The 18,225-nt window shown below is 36.4% G+C and overlaps 1 protein-coding gene across 3 annotated transcripts in view; it reads right to left on the bottom strand.

Annotated features, from left to right (window-relative positions):
- LOC106473430 (BLOC-1-related complex subunit 5-like) overlaps window positions 1-17,683 on the bottom strand; it is a 28,434-nt gene extending 10,751 nt beyond the window's left edge. For 2 of the 3 annotated variants that reach the window (XM_013934111.2, XM_022401873.1), the window contains exons 1-3: window positions 17,628-17,683; window positions 13,571-13,750; window positions 5,966-6,156 (exon numbers count right to left, since the gene is read on the bottom strand). In XM_013934111.2, the coding sequence (XP_013789565.1) occupies window positions 5,966-6,156; window positions 13,571-13,730 (351 nt within the window). In that variant the 5' untranslated portion in view covers window positions 13,731-13,750; window positions 17,628-17,683. Of the gene's footprint in view, window positions 1-5,965; window positions 6,157-13,570; window positions 13,751-17,555; window positions 17,575-17,627 lie in introns of those variants that run through there. The other variant, XM_022401874.1, reaches the window with a different exon arrangement.
- Window positions 17,684-18,225: the final 542 nt, after the last annotated feature.

Raw genomic sequence — 18,225 nt, 5'->3', positions numbered from 1 at the left:
CTTTCACCTATGACCCATCTTGAAAGTGTTAGATACTGCTTAGAGCAGTGAACTTGAAGTTGTTTGATTTATTTATTACTTCCTCGGTATGCACAAATTTCTACAGATTTTTTTCCAGCCTGTACTGTGAAAGGTAAACATATTAATGTGTTCTGTCTAAACTTCAACCCTTAAAATCAACTTACTTAAAACTACAATGACATTTCTTCTAATTATGAAGTTAATTATTTTTCAGTTTTCCACTCTGATGATGAAATTAGAAAAAAATTCAAAAATATCTGTAATTAAAGATTTTTTAAAAATTACAATGATTCTAATATTTATTATATTTTAATTTCCACCTCATGAATCATTGTAAAGATCTAGTATCATCACGTTTTCTTTCCAAACAGTTAATATCATACTGTTTTTTTTTAACTTCATTGTATTATATATTATGAATTATATATTGGGAGAAATCCATGGAACAGTAATAAATGCATTTTCAACTTGGTACCAGTTTCATACTGTGTTGTGTATATGATACATTTTCCTGTACAACAGCTTAGGATTGAAAAAACTAAATAATCCTATATTGTTGTGCCTGAAGATTAAATGAAGGGTAGTTTAAAAATGTATTTAACAGAACCCAAAACGAGACTTGGAGTAGGAAGTTTAATTTCATGTTAGTTGAATGTAATCGATTAAAAAACCTTACAATTAATCAATTATAAAATTCCACTAATTGTCCAGTTTTAGTTGTGATGAAACTGTTGTTCAGTAGTACTAGTCATATTGTGAGGAGAGTCTTACAAGCTGATGAAAACTTCTTTGTTGGATTACTAGTTGTATAAAATACTGTAATGTTCATGTGAACTAACAATATTAGATATTGTCGAACTACTAGTTTCTTTCACAAACTTTTGGTATTATCCAATAAACTTCAGAACTGAAGTCTTTATGTGATTTTGTGCTACTGACTGGTGTGTGAGATGTAGTGCTTCCAAAAAGAAACCCATGATGGTGAGATAAACCTTACTCAACAAGGGAATGAATCAAACAATTTTTACATAGAAGGCTTCAGTTCTCCAAACTTTGAGAATGTAGGTGAAGACTTGCTAAAGATGAGATGGAAATACTTTTACAATCTAAGTCTCAGAAGATATTCCAGAAATATAAAGCCAACAACCAGGTGTGAAGAATCCTGTAACCATAGTGTAAGTTCATCCTCTAGCAAATCACAACACAAAAATAAAAAGCTTCACTTACAACCAGGTTTGAAGAATCCTGTAACCATAGTGTAAGTTCATCCTCTAGAATATCACAACACAAAAATAGAAAGCTTGACTTACAACCAGGTTTGAAGAATCCTGTAACCATAGTGTAATTCATCCTCTAGAAGATCACAACATAAAAAAAAAGCTTGATAGATAAGAAGAGAATCTTAAAACTGTCCACTATATGGACAGTACACCCAGATACTTGTTTAAGAAAACATGTAACTTGCAAAATAGTACCCAACCTTTTTAAAGCATAAGCAAAGCCAAATCATCACTAAATAACAATTAAGACAAAAGATGGAAGAAAGGTTAAGCAAAAAGTAATGTTGAAGCATTTGTTTAAATACATTTCCCAAGGAAAGAGAATGAATATATAACAAGTCTAAAAAAATGTATAATGTTGATAAGCAGAAGTTGAAAATTGTAAAAAAAAATGCCTAACACAAAAACACAGTGGAAAAAACTAGAGATCAAAAGTTCACTAAGGAATCAGAATAAGACCAACAAAAAAGAAACTGTCTCACTATGACATCTAATGAATGAAAGATTGACTCAAACACGGGATAAATAATCAGTGTCAGCTTCTCCTGTAACATCCAGAAATTTATTTTTAATGTATGTAGGTATAAAGAGAACAAATGATTAACAAAGGTGGCACTTTCTTAAAGATTTAAGACAACTATTCAGCTATGAAGTATAATAGCATGTTTTTGTATCAACTACATGAGGCATTGGGATAGCTCACAAATAAGTCTTAAGTGAAAGGTGATATAGGGAATATGATGCCAAAGGTTCAAAGGGTGGATGAAATAAGACATGAACCTCCAAGATATTCCAGTTAGGAAGCTGGAAAGAATGCCGAGGACGGATAACCCGAAAAGGTTTCAGAAGCAAAAACAAAACCAGGGACTTAAAAATTTATGTCTTCCAGAAAAACAAAGAGTAGCTGACAAAGCTGCCTTATACTGAGAAATGGATGAAGGTGCCAAACCTTTGTTGAATAACCATGTCAGAAATTGAAAAGTATATGGCATAGTGGACAAGAAGGATTAAAACCATGTATGAGAGACCACTGACGATAAAAAAACCATTTCCATTGATAAACATCTAACAAAGAATGCTGAACGGACCACGTTAATAAAAGCTGCAACTGGAGAGGTCAATCCCCGACATCATGCAACAGACCTCATAAAAGAAAAGTGTGAAACCAGAGAATGGTGATCGCCAGATGAAGAATGTCCAACCGAGGCTAACATAAGAGGGATGACCAGAGAGGAAGCAGAAGAGGTTGGCACTCCTGAAGATACTAAAGGAGTGGAACCAAGGCTGTCCCAGCCAATATGGCACCATCAGAAGAACTCAACAGGATGAGGGGGCAAATAAGTGAAAGAACCTTGAATAACAGATGAAACGGAGGGAACATATAAAGATGTACACCCGTCCAATCCTGGCTGAGAGTATCTATGCCCAAAGCCAGAGGGTGAGGGACAGGAGACTGGTCATTCCAGCGAGTGTAGAAAGCATTGATCTGAAGCATCTCAAAACAAGAACAGATCCAACAAAAAACTTGTAGATGAAGCATCCATTCTTTGAGAAGAACTCTGTTGGGATGAGATAACTGATTAGCCACTAAATTCATAACACCTAGAACATGACAAGCAAGGAGAACAATCTAATGATTGTGGGTCCAAAAGAGAAGACCCAATGTCTGAAAACAAAGAGACCTGGAGTGAGTGTCCCCTTGCATTGAAATGTAGAAAACCATAATGGAATTGTATGGGTGAAGCATTACAATTCAAAAGCTCAAGACAAAACTTGTTGAACTGCTAGAAGCTCTAAAAGATTGATATGAAGAGAAGATTCCTCTTCTGTCCAGAGACCCTTGAATTCTATATCCCCATACCAAGCATCCCATCCCTGGAGAGAGGCATCCATGAAAAGACATCTCTGGAAGTGGGGGAGAGGAACACCTATAGTAGTGTTGACTGTTCAGCCATCAGTTATGATAGAGCAGGCAGGAAGCCAACAGAGTCACCAGACAATCCAGTACATCTGTGCAAATGTTCCATTGGTCCTGTAACAACCATTGAAGGAAATGCACTTTGGCCTGACCCAGAGGAATGAGTGATTCCAAGGATATCCTCATCCTCAAAAAGATAGGGAACTGCACATGCTGGTGGAAAAAAAAAGAGACAACTGTATGAGAAGAATGGCCCATTCCTTGGCCTAAAGGTGTAGAGGAGAAATTTGAGCCCAACTGAGATGTGAATTGAAAAATACCCCTATATGGATGAGGTAGTGTGTGGGAGTAAGAATAGACTTCTCCAATTTGATGAGAAACTCAGCTCTTGTAGTTTAGGACAAAAGGGCTTGAGTGTGAAACTCTGCCAACTGATGGGAAGAAGCAAGAAGAAGTTAGTCATCCATATAATAGTGAGAGTGAATGCCCAATGAGTGAAGATGACATGAAAAGGATCTGAGAATCTGGCAAAAGACATTTGGAGCAGATGCAAGGCCCAAATGGTAGAGCATGAAACTTAAAAATCTGTCTCTTGTGCACAAAATTGAGATAACGACACAAAGATATCATGTTAGGAATATGAAGATAGGCATCAGCGACATTGAACTTTGTCATTCATAGACCAGGTGCAATGTGCCACTGGAGGGAAAGAAAAGACTCCATGGTAAATTGAGGAGGCTGGAGTAAACAACTGAGATGAGAAAGGTTGATGAAAGAGCACTAATTGCACATCTTCTTTGGTACTACAAACAAATAGGAATAAAAACCCTTGAGAAAGGAGTCAACACACTCTATGGCCTCTTTGTGTAGAAGATCCTGGATGGCTTGTGTTCAATTGACTGGATGAATGATCCTTGGGGAGAAAAAAGATAACCTGTATGAGAGACACTGGAGAAGGAGACATGAAATGAAGGATCAATCCTTTCATAAGAACCCGAATGACCCACTGATCAGTGCAGAAGGTCTCCCATACAAACACAAACCATCTGAGTCGAGCCCCCACAGGACCAGACCTCATAGGGTAGTCACCGATGCCATTGTTGGCACTCCACGTGAGCAGAGGATGCTTGCAGATAAGTGTGTAATTTCCCCTGTATTCTGATAGAATATGGAGCTGAAGCAGGAGGTCAGGAAGTCATCTGGTAGAAGACCAGGAAAGGTGAGAGGCCAGTGCTGAAAAAGAAGAGTGGAGATGGGCCACATCCATCCAAGATTCCATGGAATCTGGAATATCTGCAAAAATCAAATGTCTGAGAAAAGGAACTTCTCTGAGATATCTCAGGACCAAAGAAGGAAGCTGAATGCCCTCAAGAAAAGTATCTCTCTCGAAAAGATCCTAGCGACAAATCAACCAAGAGATCAAAAGCTGATAACCTTACCAAATTAGAAGTTAATAAATGACTAAGATCCTCTGGAAATTGAGTAGGATCCCTGTGATAGGCCCCCAACAACAGATGCAAAGAAGATAAAAAATGCAAAACTGTTGTAAGGGACAGACGAATCTGGGAAAACTGAGTCAGGTTAAGACAAATAGTGGTATCAATCCTAAAACCCTAAATAGGAAGAAGAGGATCTAACCTCTGAGAATTCAAATATGGGTCCTCCAAGTGATGGAAAGCTAAGGCATGCTGATCAGATAAATGGCAGCACCCTCTTGCAACTGATCAGCAAATTTCTGAGCATGTACAGCAATGTGTGGTAAAGGTAATCAGCTGAATGACTTCCTCCAACAAATAAAGAGAACAGTAGTGAGCCACAGGAGAAAAGGCTCAAGACATAACAAACTTGATGTATTAGTTGCAAAAATGATGTAAGAGGCAAAATATCCATCCAAGGCTCGTGATTAGCTGTCTGAGCAAACAAAGGAGCCAGACAACTAGGGTCTAAATTCTCACCAGCCCATCCCTGATCCCCCACAAACTCAGCCTTTGAGTTGGAAGAAGAAGAAACATCAGACCTCATGTAAGACTCCACTTCTCTGTATATGAGGAATTGGACATCCCCTACAGAAAAGGGGCCTTTCCCTGATGCTCAGGCAATGCTAGACTCCAGAGGTAGCAGAGAAGGAGCACTCCGTGTCAGAGATGTGAATGTGAGAATTCATATCCAAAACATATCAGAATTTTTTATTTTTTATGAAATAAAGAAATAAGACAATAAACTCAAACTCCAAAAAAGATGGGTCGAAACAAATTGTCCAAAGTGTAGGTATAACTAGTTATACAACAAGTAAAAGAAACCTGCAGCAAGTATGTAAAACCATCATCATAATGTTCTGTCATCAAGAAAATTGAATAGGAAGTAATAACGAGAAGCATATATACGGATCAGGGATAGAGGGCACATTGACATAGGTGGAGAGAATCACAAGATTTAACTTGCTATGAGCAATATAGTGGTGTATAAAGGCTGGAGCAATCGAGGTAAGATTCATACCAATGCTTAGATCAGCAGAGAAGAGAAACTTTTGTTGAGATAAAGCTAAAGTGTGAGAGGAGGTAAGTGTGTTTTGGAATACTCATTGATAAGTTAACTGATGAACACTTTTTCAAATTCATTGTAAGATACTTACAAGCTGGAAACATGTAAGTGGGTAACTTGTCAAATAGGCTTAAAATTACTAGTATATTTTCTAAAACAAAAATAAAGGATGATCATATACACAAATTTTCTATAAAAAACACACCTTCAGTTTATTCAATTCTTCGTCAGTATCTATGCTCTTTACTGGCTTCTGTGCTTCCTTTACAACAACAATTTCATGAGTTGTGGAACCAGCATAAGAGTGAGGTCGAGGGGGTTTTGGTGATGGACGAGGTGAAGGTGTTGAAGTTCGAAGTCCTTGCCCTTGTATCTTGCTGGGTAACTTTGGAGAGTCTGAAGTATAACATAAAAAGGAGTACATACTTTTCAAATAATTATGACTCTTTTGAAAGGCTTTCAATCCAAAGTATCAATTTTAAACACTGCTTAAGGTATATTTTAATTATAATATTTTTTGAAGGAATTTCACGATATGCGCATATAAAGTTATAATGTGACAGACCATGTGAGCCTTTGAAAAGGAAATTCACAAAATTTAACAGCAATTAACACTGCTTTCGACAGGGCTGGTGCCAGTACTCTCTCCAATCTAATGCTATCCTTTAATCACAATTTTTGCATCTCTATCTGAAATAGTAACATTATTATTTTTCTAATACCACAGACATGAACTTCATGGGAGCATTAAGTGAAAAGTGTGTTTAGTTCTCTAAACGTTAACAACAATAACAATTACTTTCAAGTATACATAAGGCTTACTCAAAATTCAGTTAGAACCATGTTTCCCTAAAAAAACATTACAGGGTGAAGTAAGCCCAGCAATTAAACCTACTTGTTCTCAACAGCGTGATAAAGATTTACTGTACTTTTAGTACTTAAGTTTTGGTAAGTGAAATGAGTGTGAGATAACATAGACAAACCTTTAAGAATTCAGTAAGAACATTATGGAAACAATGAATAAAATGATTATGAAATGTAACTATTATGGAATTGCTTTTCCTTTACTGTACCAAAATGAATTATACCAGAACACAGTTGTGTGTTGATAGTTTACAAAGTGAATAGCTGTTAACTAACCAATCAAATAGTGCCACACCAGCATCATACCTATAAAAGTATGGCTAATCATACTATCCCCAGCAGGAGTGTGGTGAATGCACTCATGTCTTCCAGGACAGAAATTCCATATGACAAATGTGTAGAAATCACAATTTTTGTCTAGTGAAAGCCACTGCATGCAAAAAATGGAGTTGAAATTTCAACTTTCATTAAGAGTCAACAGAAAGTTTGAACTCAAACTGTTGATGATGTCAAACAATGGGATGAGTTAAGCTAGAGAAAAGTGCTCTTTACAGATAAATCCAAATTTAAATTGTTTGACAACAATCAGCAATAGTTTGTTCATTGGCTGAGAGGACAACTATATCAGAGTCAACATACAGTAACAACAGTGAAGTATGCTGGGAGACAAATACAAGTGTTGGCTGCATCTCGGCCAGTAGTGTCAGGTTTACACAAAACTGATAGTACCATGTATGCTGACAAGTACAAACAAATTTTCATCCTCCATGTCATTGCCTCAGGAGCAAGACTTGTTCAATAGTGATCCATTTTCCAACAACACAGTGATCACAAGCATGAAGCAAATGTGGTGAAATAATAACTGGATAAAAGAAGAGTTCAACAGAACCCTCACATTCATGGCAGGGCCTGCAAAAGTAGTATTAAGGCTGTATTTGCTTATAGTGATTCTGAGAACGTGAAAGAGCAATGAAACATCTTGGTTGAATTGTTTAGAGTAATCCAGGACATTTTAAACACTGTTTTACTAACTATTATGGTGTGAACTCCATATTTTAATGTGACAATAATCAATTATATCTATCATAAGATAAAAAAAATAAACATTTTCCTTACCTGAAAATGTATTTCCAATAGATACTCATCCCTTCATACAAAAAAGCTTGATTCTTCTTGCATCTGCCAATGAGACTTGCCTGCCACTAACCTTGAGCTAACTTCCATCTAAAAAATTACGTTTAGTGTGAACTGCACTGGTACATGACATCATCATGCAATAATAGCCCCCACACCAATAGGAGGGCAACACAACCTCCTTGTGCAGTAAATCCCCTTGAGCACTTGCACTTGAAATAATTTCACTATTAAGAAGGCAAGAAGAAAGTGCACCAGAAGTGTGAGAAGGGGAGTATCAATCACAAATACATTTTCAGGTAAAGAAAATGTTAACTTCTGAGACAATATCTCTTCACACAGAACAGCTAGAATCCCACATTGCAATGGAAAAGGGGCTGGTGTAAACATTAAACCTAGATGAGTTCTCTTCAGAAAGTGCCAGAAGGTAAAGCCTATAAAATGTGACATTCAATGGCAGGGACTTCATTGGGGCCCACCTTTGAGAGATAGCATCTCATCTCAACCAGGGTATGTTCTTTACCCAGAAAGAAATAGAGGGAAATGGAAAAGAACCCCAAGTCTCACAGGGATGGGCAGAATTTCATGATGACCAACCGAGCACCCAAACATAAGAGGTCTGAGAGCCAAGAAATGTAGTGTGGTTAGGGCACAATCAGACCTTACCTCACCTGGAAAGACTCTCACTGTGGGAGGTGGACACACAAGCTGTTTGAGGCGTGACCCACACTACACAGTGTCATAACTTCCCTACTTCCTACCAGTGTTGTGCACAACCATTTAGGAACTCTCCAAGATCAACTAGTCCAGCAGACAGGAACTGGTAAGAGGCAAGGGTCTCCTGTGTTCCACTTGAAGAAAGGAAGGAAAAATTATGGTGGGAAGACCCACAGAAGTTCTCCGATCCCCATTGGACACCTATTGGAAAGGTCTTTTACTAGAGACAGTGCAATGGGTGACCACAAAACCCTATTTATAAAAGCTGGTAAAAAACAGGAAATGGAGTAAATTTTAATACTATGAGAACACCTTTAGTGGTCTTGCATAACATCCCATCTAAACAGTGGGCATTGGTAGAGCCATGGTAAATGGGTTGAGTACTTTCCTTTACCCCGGGCCTAGTGTGGATTCTGGGAAATAAACGTACCCTGGGAGGTAACACCAACCACTTGGCAGAATTCTATAAAATGGAAAAAGGTGCTGAAAAAGAACTTACCATTCTCAAAGACAATATGCAGTTTCATTGGAGAACAGTGACTGGAGGGAGTTGAAATCCCCACAATAGACAAAACAGGCAGATAATAAAAGCAATGGTAGATGGACATGTGAAGAATCATCTAAATGCCAGTCTTAAGAATCTCATCCAAGGTCAGTGAAAATGAAATGCGAAAGTGAGATAGTTGTTAAACCTGATACAAAGAAATTGGAAAGAATGATCCCATTCTCGAGCAGCCAGTCTTAGGAAGAAAGGCCTGGTCTGAATAGAGGAAGAAGTACATGAGTAAAAAAGAATGCAGAAGCATCAATGACATATACATCCAAAAGACAGTGACCACAGGCAAGGAGAAGAAAACATGGCTTCAGAGAAAGAAGATATAAGGAGCATGAAGCCAACAGCTCAAACAGAGCAAGAGTAAGAGCTTGCAAAGCCCCACCAAAGACCCAGTCAAGCAAGGGAGTACAATGAGTGGGTCAGTGAAGAAAGAAGGATTAGAACAAAGTGGAGAGGACAAGAGAAGAAAAACCTGACAGTAAAGGGAAAGGTAAAATGTAGTTGATCAAGCAACCTGAGAACCAGTAATAGTGGACACTGACAATCCATGGTTGAAAAACCATGTAAAAAAGGCCAAAATGTGGGCCACAAAAGGATGGCTCAGAGAAAGGGAGAGGCTGATGAACTAACAGTGAAAAACCTGTCATTCCTGTTGATAAACAATCAGTTGAAGGATGATAGGTATGGGAGAGTCCAGTCCTGCAGGCAATGAGCCAGACAATTCCCACATGTGAAGATAAATAGACAATGTCCCTGGATGAGAGATATGTCATTGGAGTAAGAGAGTATGGGAACAGGGCAGAGGAAAATGTGGATCAGATGCTAATCAACCAAGCAAAGTAAATCACAGACAGGACCTGACAAGGAGTGCCACATCTCAAAGCAAGGATACAAGGGAGAAGAGGAAGATAGGCATAACAAAAAAGGTGAGACCAGCCCTGACTGAGAATATCAACTGCCAGAGCTGAAGGATGAAGAACTGGGGATCTGAAGAGGGGAGGGCTGGTGTTAAGAGTAGCAAAGGCATTGATGAGGGGTGTGCCCAATAAAAAAATTTGAGGTTAGAAACCCTATCTGCCACCAAGCTCAGATCCTCTGGCACACAACAAGCCATGAAGCAAACTCAATGGAAATAAGCCCAAAATAGCAGGCCCAATGTGAGGAAGCAAAGAATCCTGGAATGGGTACCTGCCTGACAGTTGATATAAAAAACAACTCTGAAATTGTCAGAGTGGATCATGACCAATTCATTCACAAGAAGAGGGAGGAAATGAGAAAATGCCTAACATATGGTGAGAAGTTCAAGGGCATTGACTTGCAGTAAATGTTCCTCTGGAGCCCTCATGCCCAAAATCATGTAGTTGTTTAAAGAACACCACTCCCCAGAGACAGAGAGGTGTCTGTGAAGAGATGGAGATGTGGTTGACAAAGGGATGCCAACCATGGTGTTGGCATGGTCAAGCAACAAAGACAAGTCCTTGAGAAAAGGAAAAGGACACTTGAGGACAACGGATCCCCAGAAAGTTGGCACTGGTCCCAAAATGTCAACTGGAAGAAGCATTTGTGTGTGTGGCTTGAATGAATAAGTGTTTCAAGAGAAGCCAGAGTTTCCAAAAGCAAAAGAGCCTTGTGTGCAGGGTGTGAGAGACATGCACAAACCTAGGTGACAAGACATTCCACTGTTAATAAAAAGTATAGAAGGCTGAGCTCAACTGAGAGGGGAATGGAAGAACATACCCAGATGTAACAAATATAGGGTGAGCATGAGAAATGACCTGAAAGGTTTGACAAGCCACCCCAGGCAAGCAGCCTCCTGCAGAAAAATGCAGTTGTGAGAAAAGGAATCCTCTTGATAAGGGGTGAGGAAAAACCAATCATCCATGTAATAATGAAACCACAGCTCCAATATGTGAATGAGGTGGGCAAATGCCACATGACTTGAATAAAAACATATGAAGCAGATGCATTGCCAAAAGGAAGAGTACAGAACTAGAAGACCTGATCCTGATGGACAAAACAAAGAAAACATCTGGAAGATGGGTATATTGGAATGTGTAAAAAGGTGTCCAAAACATCAATCTTGGTCATCCACAGTCCAGATGAAAAGAACCACTGAAGAGGAAAGAAACCCTTCATACACAGTGATGAATAGAAACGAGTTGAGAGATGACAGATAGATAACCAGACTCCAGTCTTATTGGAGACAACAAAAAAATGAGAGTAACAACCAGGTGTAGGTAAATACCCCTCAAGGGTATTCTTGGTCAAGAAATCTGAGACCATGTCCTCAAAATGCTGAAGATAAAGGGGAACAGAAGGAGGAGAAGGAAAGGAAATGGAAAAGGGAAGGAGGTGAAGAGACAGAGTATATAGGATGTGAGTGAGAACCCATCTGTCAGACAAAAATGGAGACCAAACACTATTGAAGAAAGATAGACAGGCTTCCACAGGGCCAGACCGACAAAGTAATCATCAATAAGAGGAGCAACAACCTTTAAATTGGGAAATAAAGGGACAGAAAGCAGAAGGAGGCCAAGAAAGGGAAACATAGATTCAGCAAGAACAGAATGGTGAGGTTGAGAAAGACAAGAAACCATAATAAACAATGAGGACTAATGCCACGCTGCCTCAAGCTCAGTCTCTATTTGGTCAGTAACACCCCCAAAGACCTTAGGGCAAAGAAATGGAACACAATGAAGATCACAGAGAACAAGCATGAGGAAGGCATACATTAACTAAGAGAGCATTCAGTACCAACAGTAGAGGAACCAAAGTAAGGAGATATAGAGCAGACGAAGTATTAGCCAATGTGGTGAAATAAAGAGAACAGACTTCTCCAGAAAACTCCTCCTGAACAACATGAAATGCCTCAGATAAAAGATGAAGTGACATGAGGTAATGCAAGAGACTGATGAGAAAGAGATGAAAGTATGAAAATTGGGTACTTGAAAGGGAAATAAAAGCTTAGGAGTCCACCCCCAAACATATAAAAGAAACTGGGAATCAAGGAACAGAAAGAAGAACATCCATAGGCCAGTACAAGAGTCAAGTAGATGAGGAGGATGCACATGTTAAAATGAGAGTGGAGATGTTTGAAAAAAAGTCTGCATGGACCCTAATGTCAGGTAAAAAAATGAAAACGAAGTAATCTTGAGCATGAGTTTCATGCAGTAAAGCATGAGATAAATCAAAAGATAAAGGAGAAAGAAAAGAACATACCTTCAAAATCATATCAAAGAAAAGTTTCAAAGGGTGAGGATGTTCCATCACAGACAAAGCTGAGACTAAAGCAAACCCAGTTGGGAAAGATAGCCTATCAAAATCATCATCATGTTCAATAGGGGAGAAGAAAAATCAGCTGAACAGATGGGAGGAGGAGGTCAGTGTGCATGAAGGAACCCATGAAATGTTGAACAATGGGCATCACATCCTCCACAGACAATGACTCCCAGAAGCCACGTTAGACACAGTTTTCATGGTAGGAACATCATCATTATCACAAGACAACAAGAAAGTTACCATTACTTGAAAATTCATAATGGATAAACAGGAAAAAGAAATTATTTTTTAGTTTAGTTAGAAAAGAAATCAGTGAAACTTTCATAAATCTCACATAATTGATTAATAATTTTCAAAACACATTCATTCTAGACAATACTGAAAAAAAGAATGAAGTTATTTCAAGTGAAAGTACTTCAGGGGAATTATTGTGCAAGGAGGTTGTGTCACCCTTCTGTTAGTGAAGGGCTATCATCACGTGATGATGTCACCATACACTAGTGCAGTTTACTTTAAACATGATTTTTAGGTGGGAGTTAGTTCAAAGCTAGTGGCATGCAAGTCTCGTAGACAAACACATGAAAGATCAAGCTATTCTGTGTGTGGAGGTGACACAATCTTCGATGTATGAGGTTTATTGCATTTTTAAACGTTAAATTCCTTAGTGTATAATAATACAATAAGCCTAATACAACTGTTTTATGACAAACATAACTGATTATAATTTAAAAACAGCTTTCACATAATACCAATTATTTTTCTAACAAATGGTTTACATAAATAGCATATTCTGACCAATATAATTTTGATGCATTTCAGTAGGTCTGATAATCTCTGCTATTGAATAAAAAATGGTAATTAACAATGGACGGGGCAGACACAGTGTGGCTGAAATACCATTTGATGCCATTCTTCTCGAAAAAAGCGTAAGAGACTGAATAAAGAATGTAGTGTTTAAAATTAAACAACATAATAAGTCTCATACTATTGTCTTATTAGAAATATTATAATACTTTGCTATCCCAAGACAAGGGTGTTTCAATGCAAATAAACCTGGGAATAGCTAAGTGCACATTATTTTTTTTTTATAATGATGTGAATTAAAAATGACTAAGTATTAAAATTAAATCTAATTTTTACCACTTTAAAAACTTAAGAAATAATTTATAAACATTCAATTTCTATCTATATTTAAAAAAAAACTGATTTCATTGCTAACAGATAAAAGCTTTTATGTAACTAATAAAAATTAAATTTCACCTCCTATTGGCCGATTAACTGCATAGGATATATAAGGAATATCTGAATCAGAGCTTATTGAAGGCCGTGGTGAAGAACTTCGTCCTGCCTGTCCAGTAGGTACACCAGCACGTGACTTGTGAGCTCTGGACCTTGAGTGACTACTCTGTTCAGATCCCATTTTCAAACCTGAGAAAAATACTGTCAAACCATTCCTTTAGTTTAAAATATGACAAAAAGGTCAATGTCACAACATGGCAGGATCATATACAAACAAATTAAAACTAAAGCTTATTTTAGTTTTATCTGCCCTCATATATATGTAGTTCATTTCCCGTTATTTTAGTATCTTCCATTTTATTGTATGGTTTTCACTAACCTGATGTGCTATTGCAGATATATTAGTATTAGAGTTTTATAAGATTATTGTGCTCCTGAATTCTGACTTTTGTTGGGTTTTTTTTCATCTCCAAAGTATTGGAGACTACTTTTGAAAAGGATGTTCTAAATGGTGTTTTTGCTTTCCATAGGTGGTTTGGTGTGTACAAATAGTGATCATATTGTGCTGTGGCTACTTAATACTGACTTTAGACTATCTGCATATCCTCTGCATTTTCAGAGAGATATCTCATATAGAACTTCCCTAAAGACAGCAGCAGATTAGAAGCTAAAATGTACGTTATATGACTGTATGTCTTAGATTCTCTTCATCCTTATTCTTGGTGTTTATGTTCTTTATTTACTTTGATAAATATAGCACACCAGCCTTTCTAACAAGACCCAGGATTGAATCACATCTATCACACGGTCCTTTGCAGAACTTCAATGAAGACAACAGCAGATAAGTTAACTAAATGGATAAAAGAGTGGCTGAATGGAATTAAACAGAGGGTTGTTAGAAATGGAGTTCAGTCAAACTGGATTAATGTCACAAGTTGGATACCTCAGGGCTCAGTCTTTTGCTTTTTTTTTTATTTACATCAATGACACAGATGAAGGAATGGTCAATAAATTACTTAAATTTGTTGATGATATTAAGGTCTTGGGTGTTGCTAGCAGTGAAGAGGATGCTGCTGCGTTACAAAGGATTTAGAACATTTAGTGAGTTGGGCAAATAAATGGAATATGGGATTTAAATTATAATAAATGCAAGATAATGCATGTAGGTTATCATAATTTCATTATAATTTGGATGGGAATAACCTTAACAGTGTCATGAAAGAAAGGGATTTTGGTGTAATGGTCTATCAGACTTTTAAACCATCCAAGCAGTGTGTGTTGTTTCTAATGGTAGGTCAAATAGGGTTTTAGGTTGTATCTACAGAAATACTGAATACAAGTCTAAGGAGGTTATAATTTCATTGTATAGGTCACTGGTTAGGTCTTGGGCTCCTTACTTTAGAAAGGACATTGAATTGTTGGAAAGGGTTCAGAGAAGGGTTACTAGAATGGTTCCTGGGATTGTCATACGAGGAAAGATTAACATCTCTGAAATTGTTTTCTCTTGAACAAAGAAGAGTTAGGGGGGTTGATTGAGGTGTTTAAGATTGTAAAGGGAATTTTTTATAATGTTGACGCATCATATTTTTTTATACTAAATGGCGAGAACAACAGGACTAGGAGACAAATAAAAATTTGACAAGGTAGGAGTCATCTTCAGCTAAGACAGTTTCATTTTTCTAGTAGGGTGGTTGGCCTTTGGAATAGGTTGCCTTCAGATGTTATGGAAGCAGTAAATTTAAGCGAGTTTAAGAAAAACTTGATAACTATATGAGTGATAAAGGCTGCCTTTAAGATTTTTTTTTATTTAATAGTTTTAGTTTAGTTTAGAGGAAGAGATAGTCAAGACAGACCAACAGCTCCCTTGTTGTCCCTAAACATTATGTTATTAGTAGCCCAAATGTAATATATAAACAATTAACATCAGTAATACTACAGAAAAATTAGTAAATAATTAATAATTATAATTTGGTGATCATATAAGCCACTAACCATGACAACAACCAATATCTGATTACCATAAATACTGCTACCATTAAATTTCATAAGAATAGGGTGAAGGGAGCTCATGAGCTTATTAAAATATATATTGCATGCTCCTTGACCATTGCCACAATTGAAAAACGAAAAATTCCATACCATTAATTTAAGTAGTCAATATAACTGCTATGGGCATGCAATCAGTATCATCAAGCTTTCTGTCCACAATACTAAGACAATTCTCATAAATAGACCTTCAGCTAGCTCTGCCAGTTATTAGCTCTTATACTACTTATCCACATTAATGAGGAGAACATTGAAATACCCACCAGTACATGAAGTTAGACACACCTGATTCATGCTTAAGCATTGTTCACCTAAATATATTTTGTTTGTTTCTAAACAGTGATACAATAGTCTTATATTACCATAAGATTATTTTACATGATACAGTTTTATCAAAAATATATCTAATCATAATCATTCTCAATTCTGAATTTCAAAGACCTACATGGCTGCTTTAATATGCAATTACATATCTATACTGTTTCTAGAAGTAAACAACACCAATAAGGCAGCTGTTATATTGCTGAAATTTTTAAAAATGAAAAATATTCATTAAGAATTATAAAAACCGGTCTTTGAAGATTCAATCTGCAGATTGTTTCATTAAAAAAGTTGAAGAAATGATATGATATGAGGATAGTTGTATGTCCTGTTAGTTTTTTAAAGCTTCATTTGTCACAGATAATTGCCCTTCTTTTACATGGGTTCAATTAACAATTTACTCAACTGCTACAAATGCCATAACTTTTTTTTTCTAATTAACAAAAACTAAAATTCAAAGTGATATAGAATGTACTATTGACTTTGAGATTTTATAAATTCAGAAATTTCCATTGATTTTAAAATTAAAAGTTAACAAAAATTATAATGAAAGATAACTACTTCAAAGGTTAAATTTGGCAATGCTTTCTGTGTACCCATCGTTAACATCTTAATGGTTAATAAGTCAAATGAAGTTTGAAAGTCAAACAAAATGTGATTAGTCAGTCATGGATTACAAAAAGTGTAATACAACTGAGTGAAGAAGAGTTTAAAATACATACTCTTACAGTGAAATCTAAAAAAAAAATAAAGTAAAAACTAAGACAAATAGACCAGGTGAGTTTCAATTCTATAGTCTATTCTCATGTAACTTCTACAAAATATACCAAATACTAACTGTAAGTTTAAACCAATTACAGAGTTTCTGAACCACTTGACGGTAGTTGTTCAGCTTAGCTAAAATTTCGTAATTTAAATTATGGAATGGGGGCTCCATCACATATTGTAACCCTAGGAATAGGATCAATATGTGACTGAGAAATAGTGCTAAAATAATAATACTAGTGTTATACAATTATAAAGAATCAGCATTCACAGTGTTAGGCTGATACTGTTATCACAAGATTTGGCATGGGCATGACAACCACAGATATAGACTGGGATGATGCAGGAATTATATAAACAGGCTGTGAATTTTAAAAGTATGATAGCATTAAGTGATTTGACAAAAGATTATGCCTGTGGAATACAAATTAATTTGCTCTGTTTTTCTATTACTATTAGTTCTAACATATCAACTGCATATTTAATTAAATATATTACACTTACAGGTAAAAAAAAAAAAAGAGTTAAATATTGAAACCGAAACTGTGAAAGCAAAAAGGCGAATGTGCAACAGTTAATTATAATACTAATAGTAATACACAATATAGCTGTTAATGTTTTGTCAGTACTCTCACTCAGTATTACATAGTTGTAATTCAACACGTATTATTAATAATAATAATTAATATTATTATTACTATTACTGATATTACTGTTTAAATTATAGTATTAATATTAGTATTAGGCTTATAAGTTATAGTTATACCTTAGTTTACTTAAGTTAAACTTAAAAGGAACTGAAGAACATAGTCTTAAACTAAATCTAATCCAAAATTCAGGATCTAGATTTGCTTTTAGAGTTATATATACATACTTGTTTACCTGACCTACAGCCTAAACTAGACAGTAAAGCTTTAAAAATATGATTCCGAGATATATAACTTACTAGTTGAGCTATTTCGAATCCTCTGGCATCAAAACACTCTTAGCGACATCTCTTGCCCTTCTTTAATGGATATATTAGTAAAACATAAGGATTTAGAATTGACTTCCGATAAAATTTTATGTATGTGTTATTAGTATTAAATAGTAAATTCAGCACGTAGATATACTTTCACAATATCTTTCAAATACATATATATATATACAAATAATTAGCTACAAAAGAAAACACGTTATATTATTCAGAATAAAATAAACATTATTTAATTCTAAAAATGTTTATTGTTGTTTTGTGTAAAGGCCTCCCAGTGGCACAGCGGCATGTCTGCGGACTTACAACCCTAGAAACCGAGTTTTGATACCCGTGGTGGGCAGAGCACAGATAGCCCTTGTGTAGCTTTGTGCATAATTAATAACAAACAAACAAACAATAATATCTTAGTGTAAAGATACACAATGAACTATCTGCGCTCTGTCCACCTTGGGGAATCGAGCCTCGAATTTTAGCTTGGTAAGTATGTGACTTATCGCCGATCCACTGAGGGAAATGACATATAAACCAAGTGTGGTATTTCCAGGTTGAGCGGATTTCGCTTTGAGCG

This window comes from Limulus polyphemus, unplaced genomic scaffold (genome assembly GCF_000517525.1).
Source record: "Limulus polyphemus unplaced genomic scaffold, Limulus_polyphemus-2.1.2 Scaffold6168, whole genome shotgun sequence".
Taxonomy (NCBI): Eukaryota; Metazoa; Arthropoda; class Merostomata; order Xiphosura; family Limulidae; genus Limulus; species Limulus polyphemus.
Note: the sequence above shows the minus strand (reverse complement) of the source record. Positions and strands in the feature narration are given on the sequence as shown.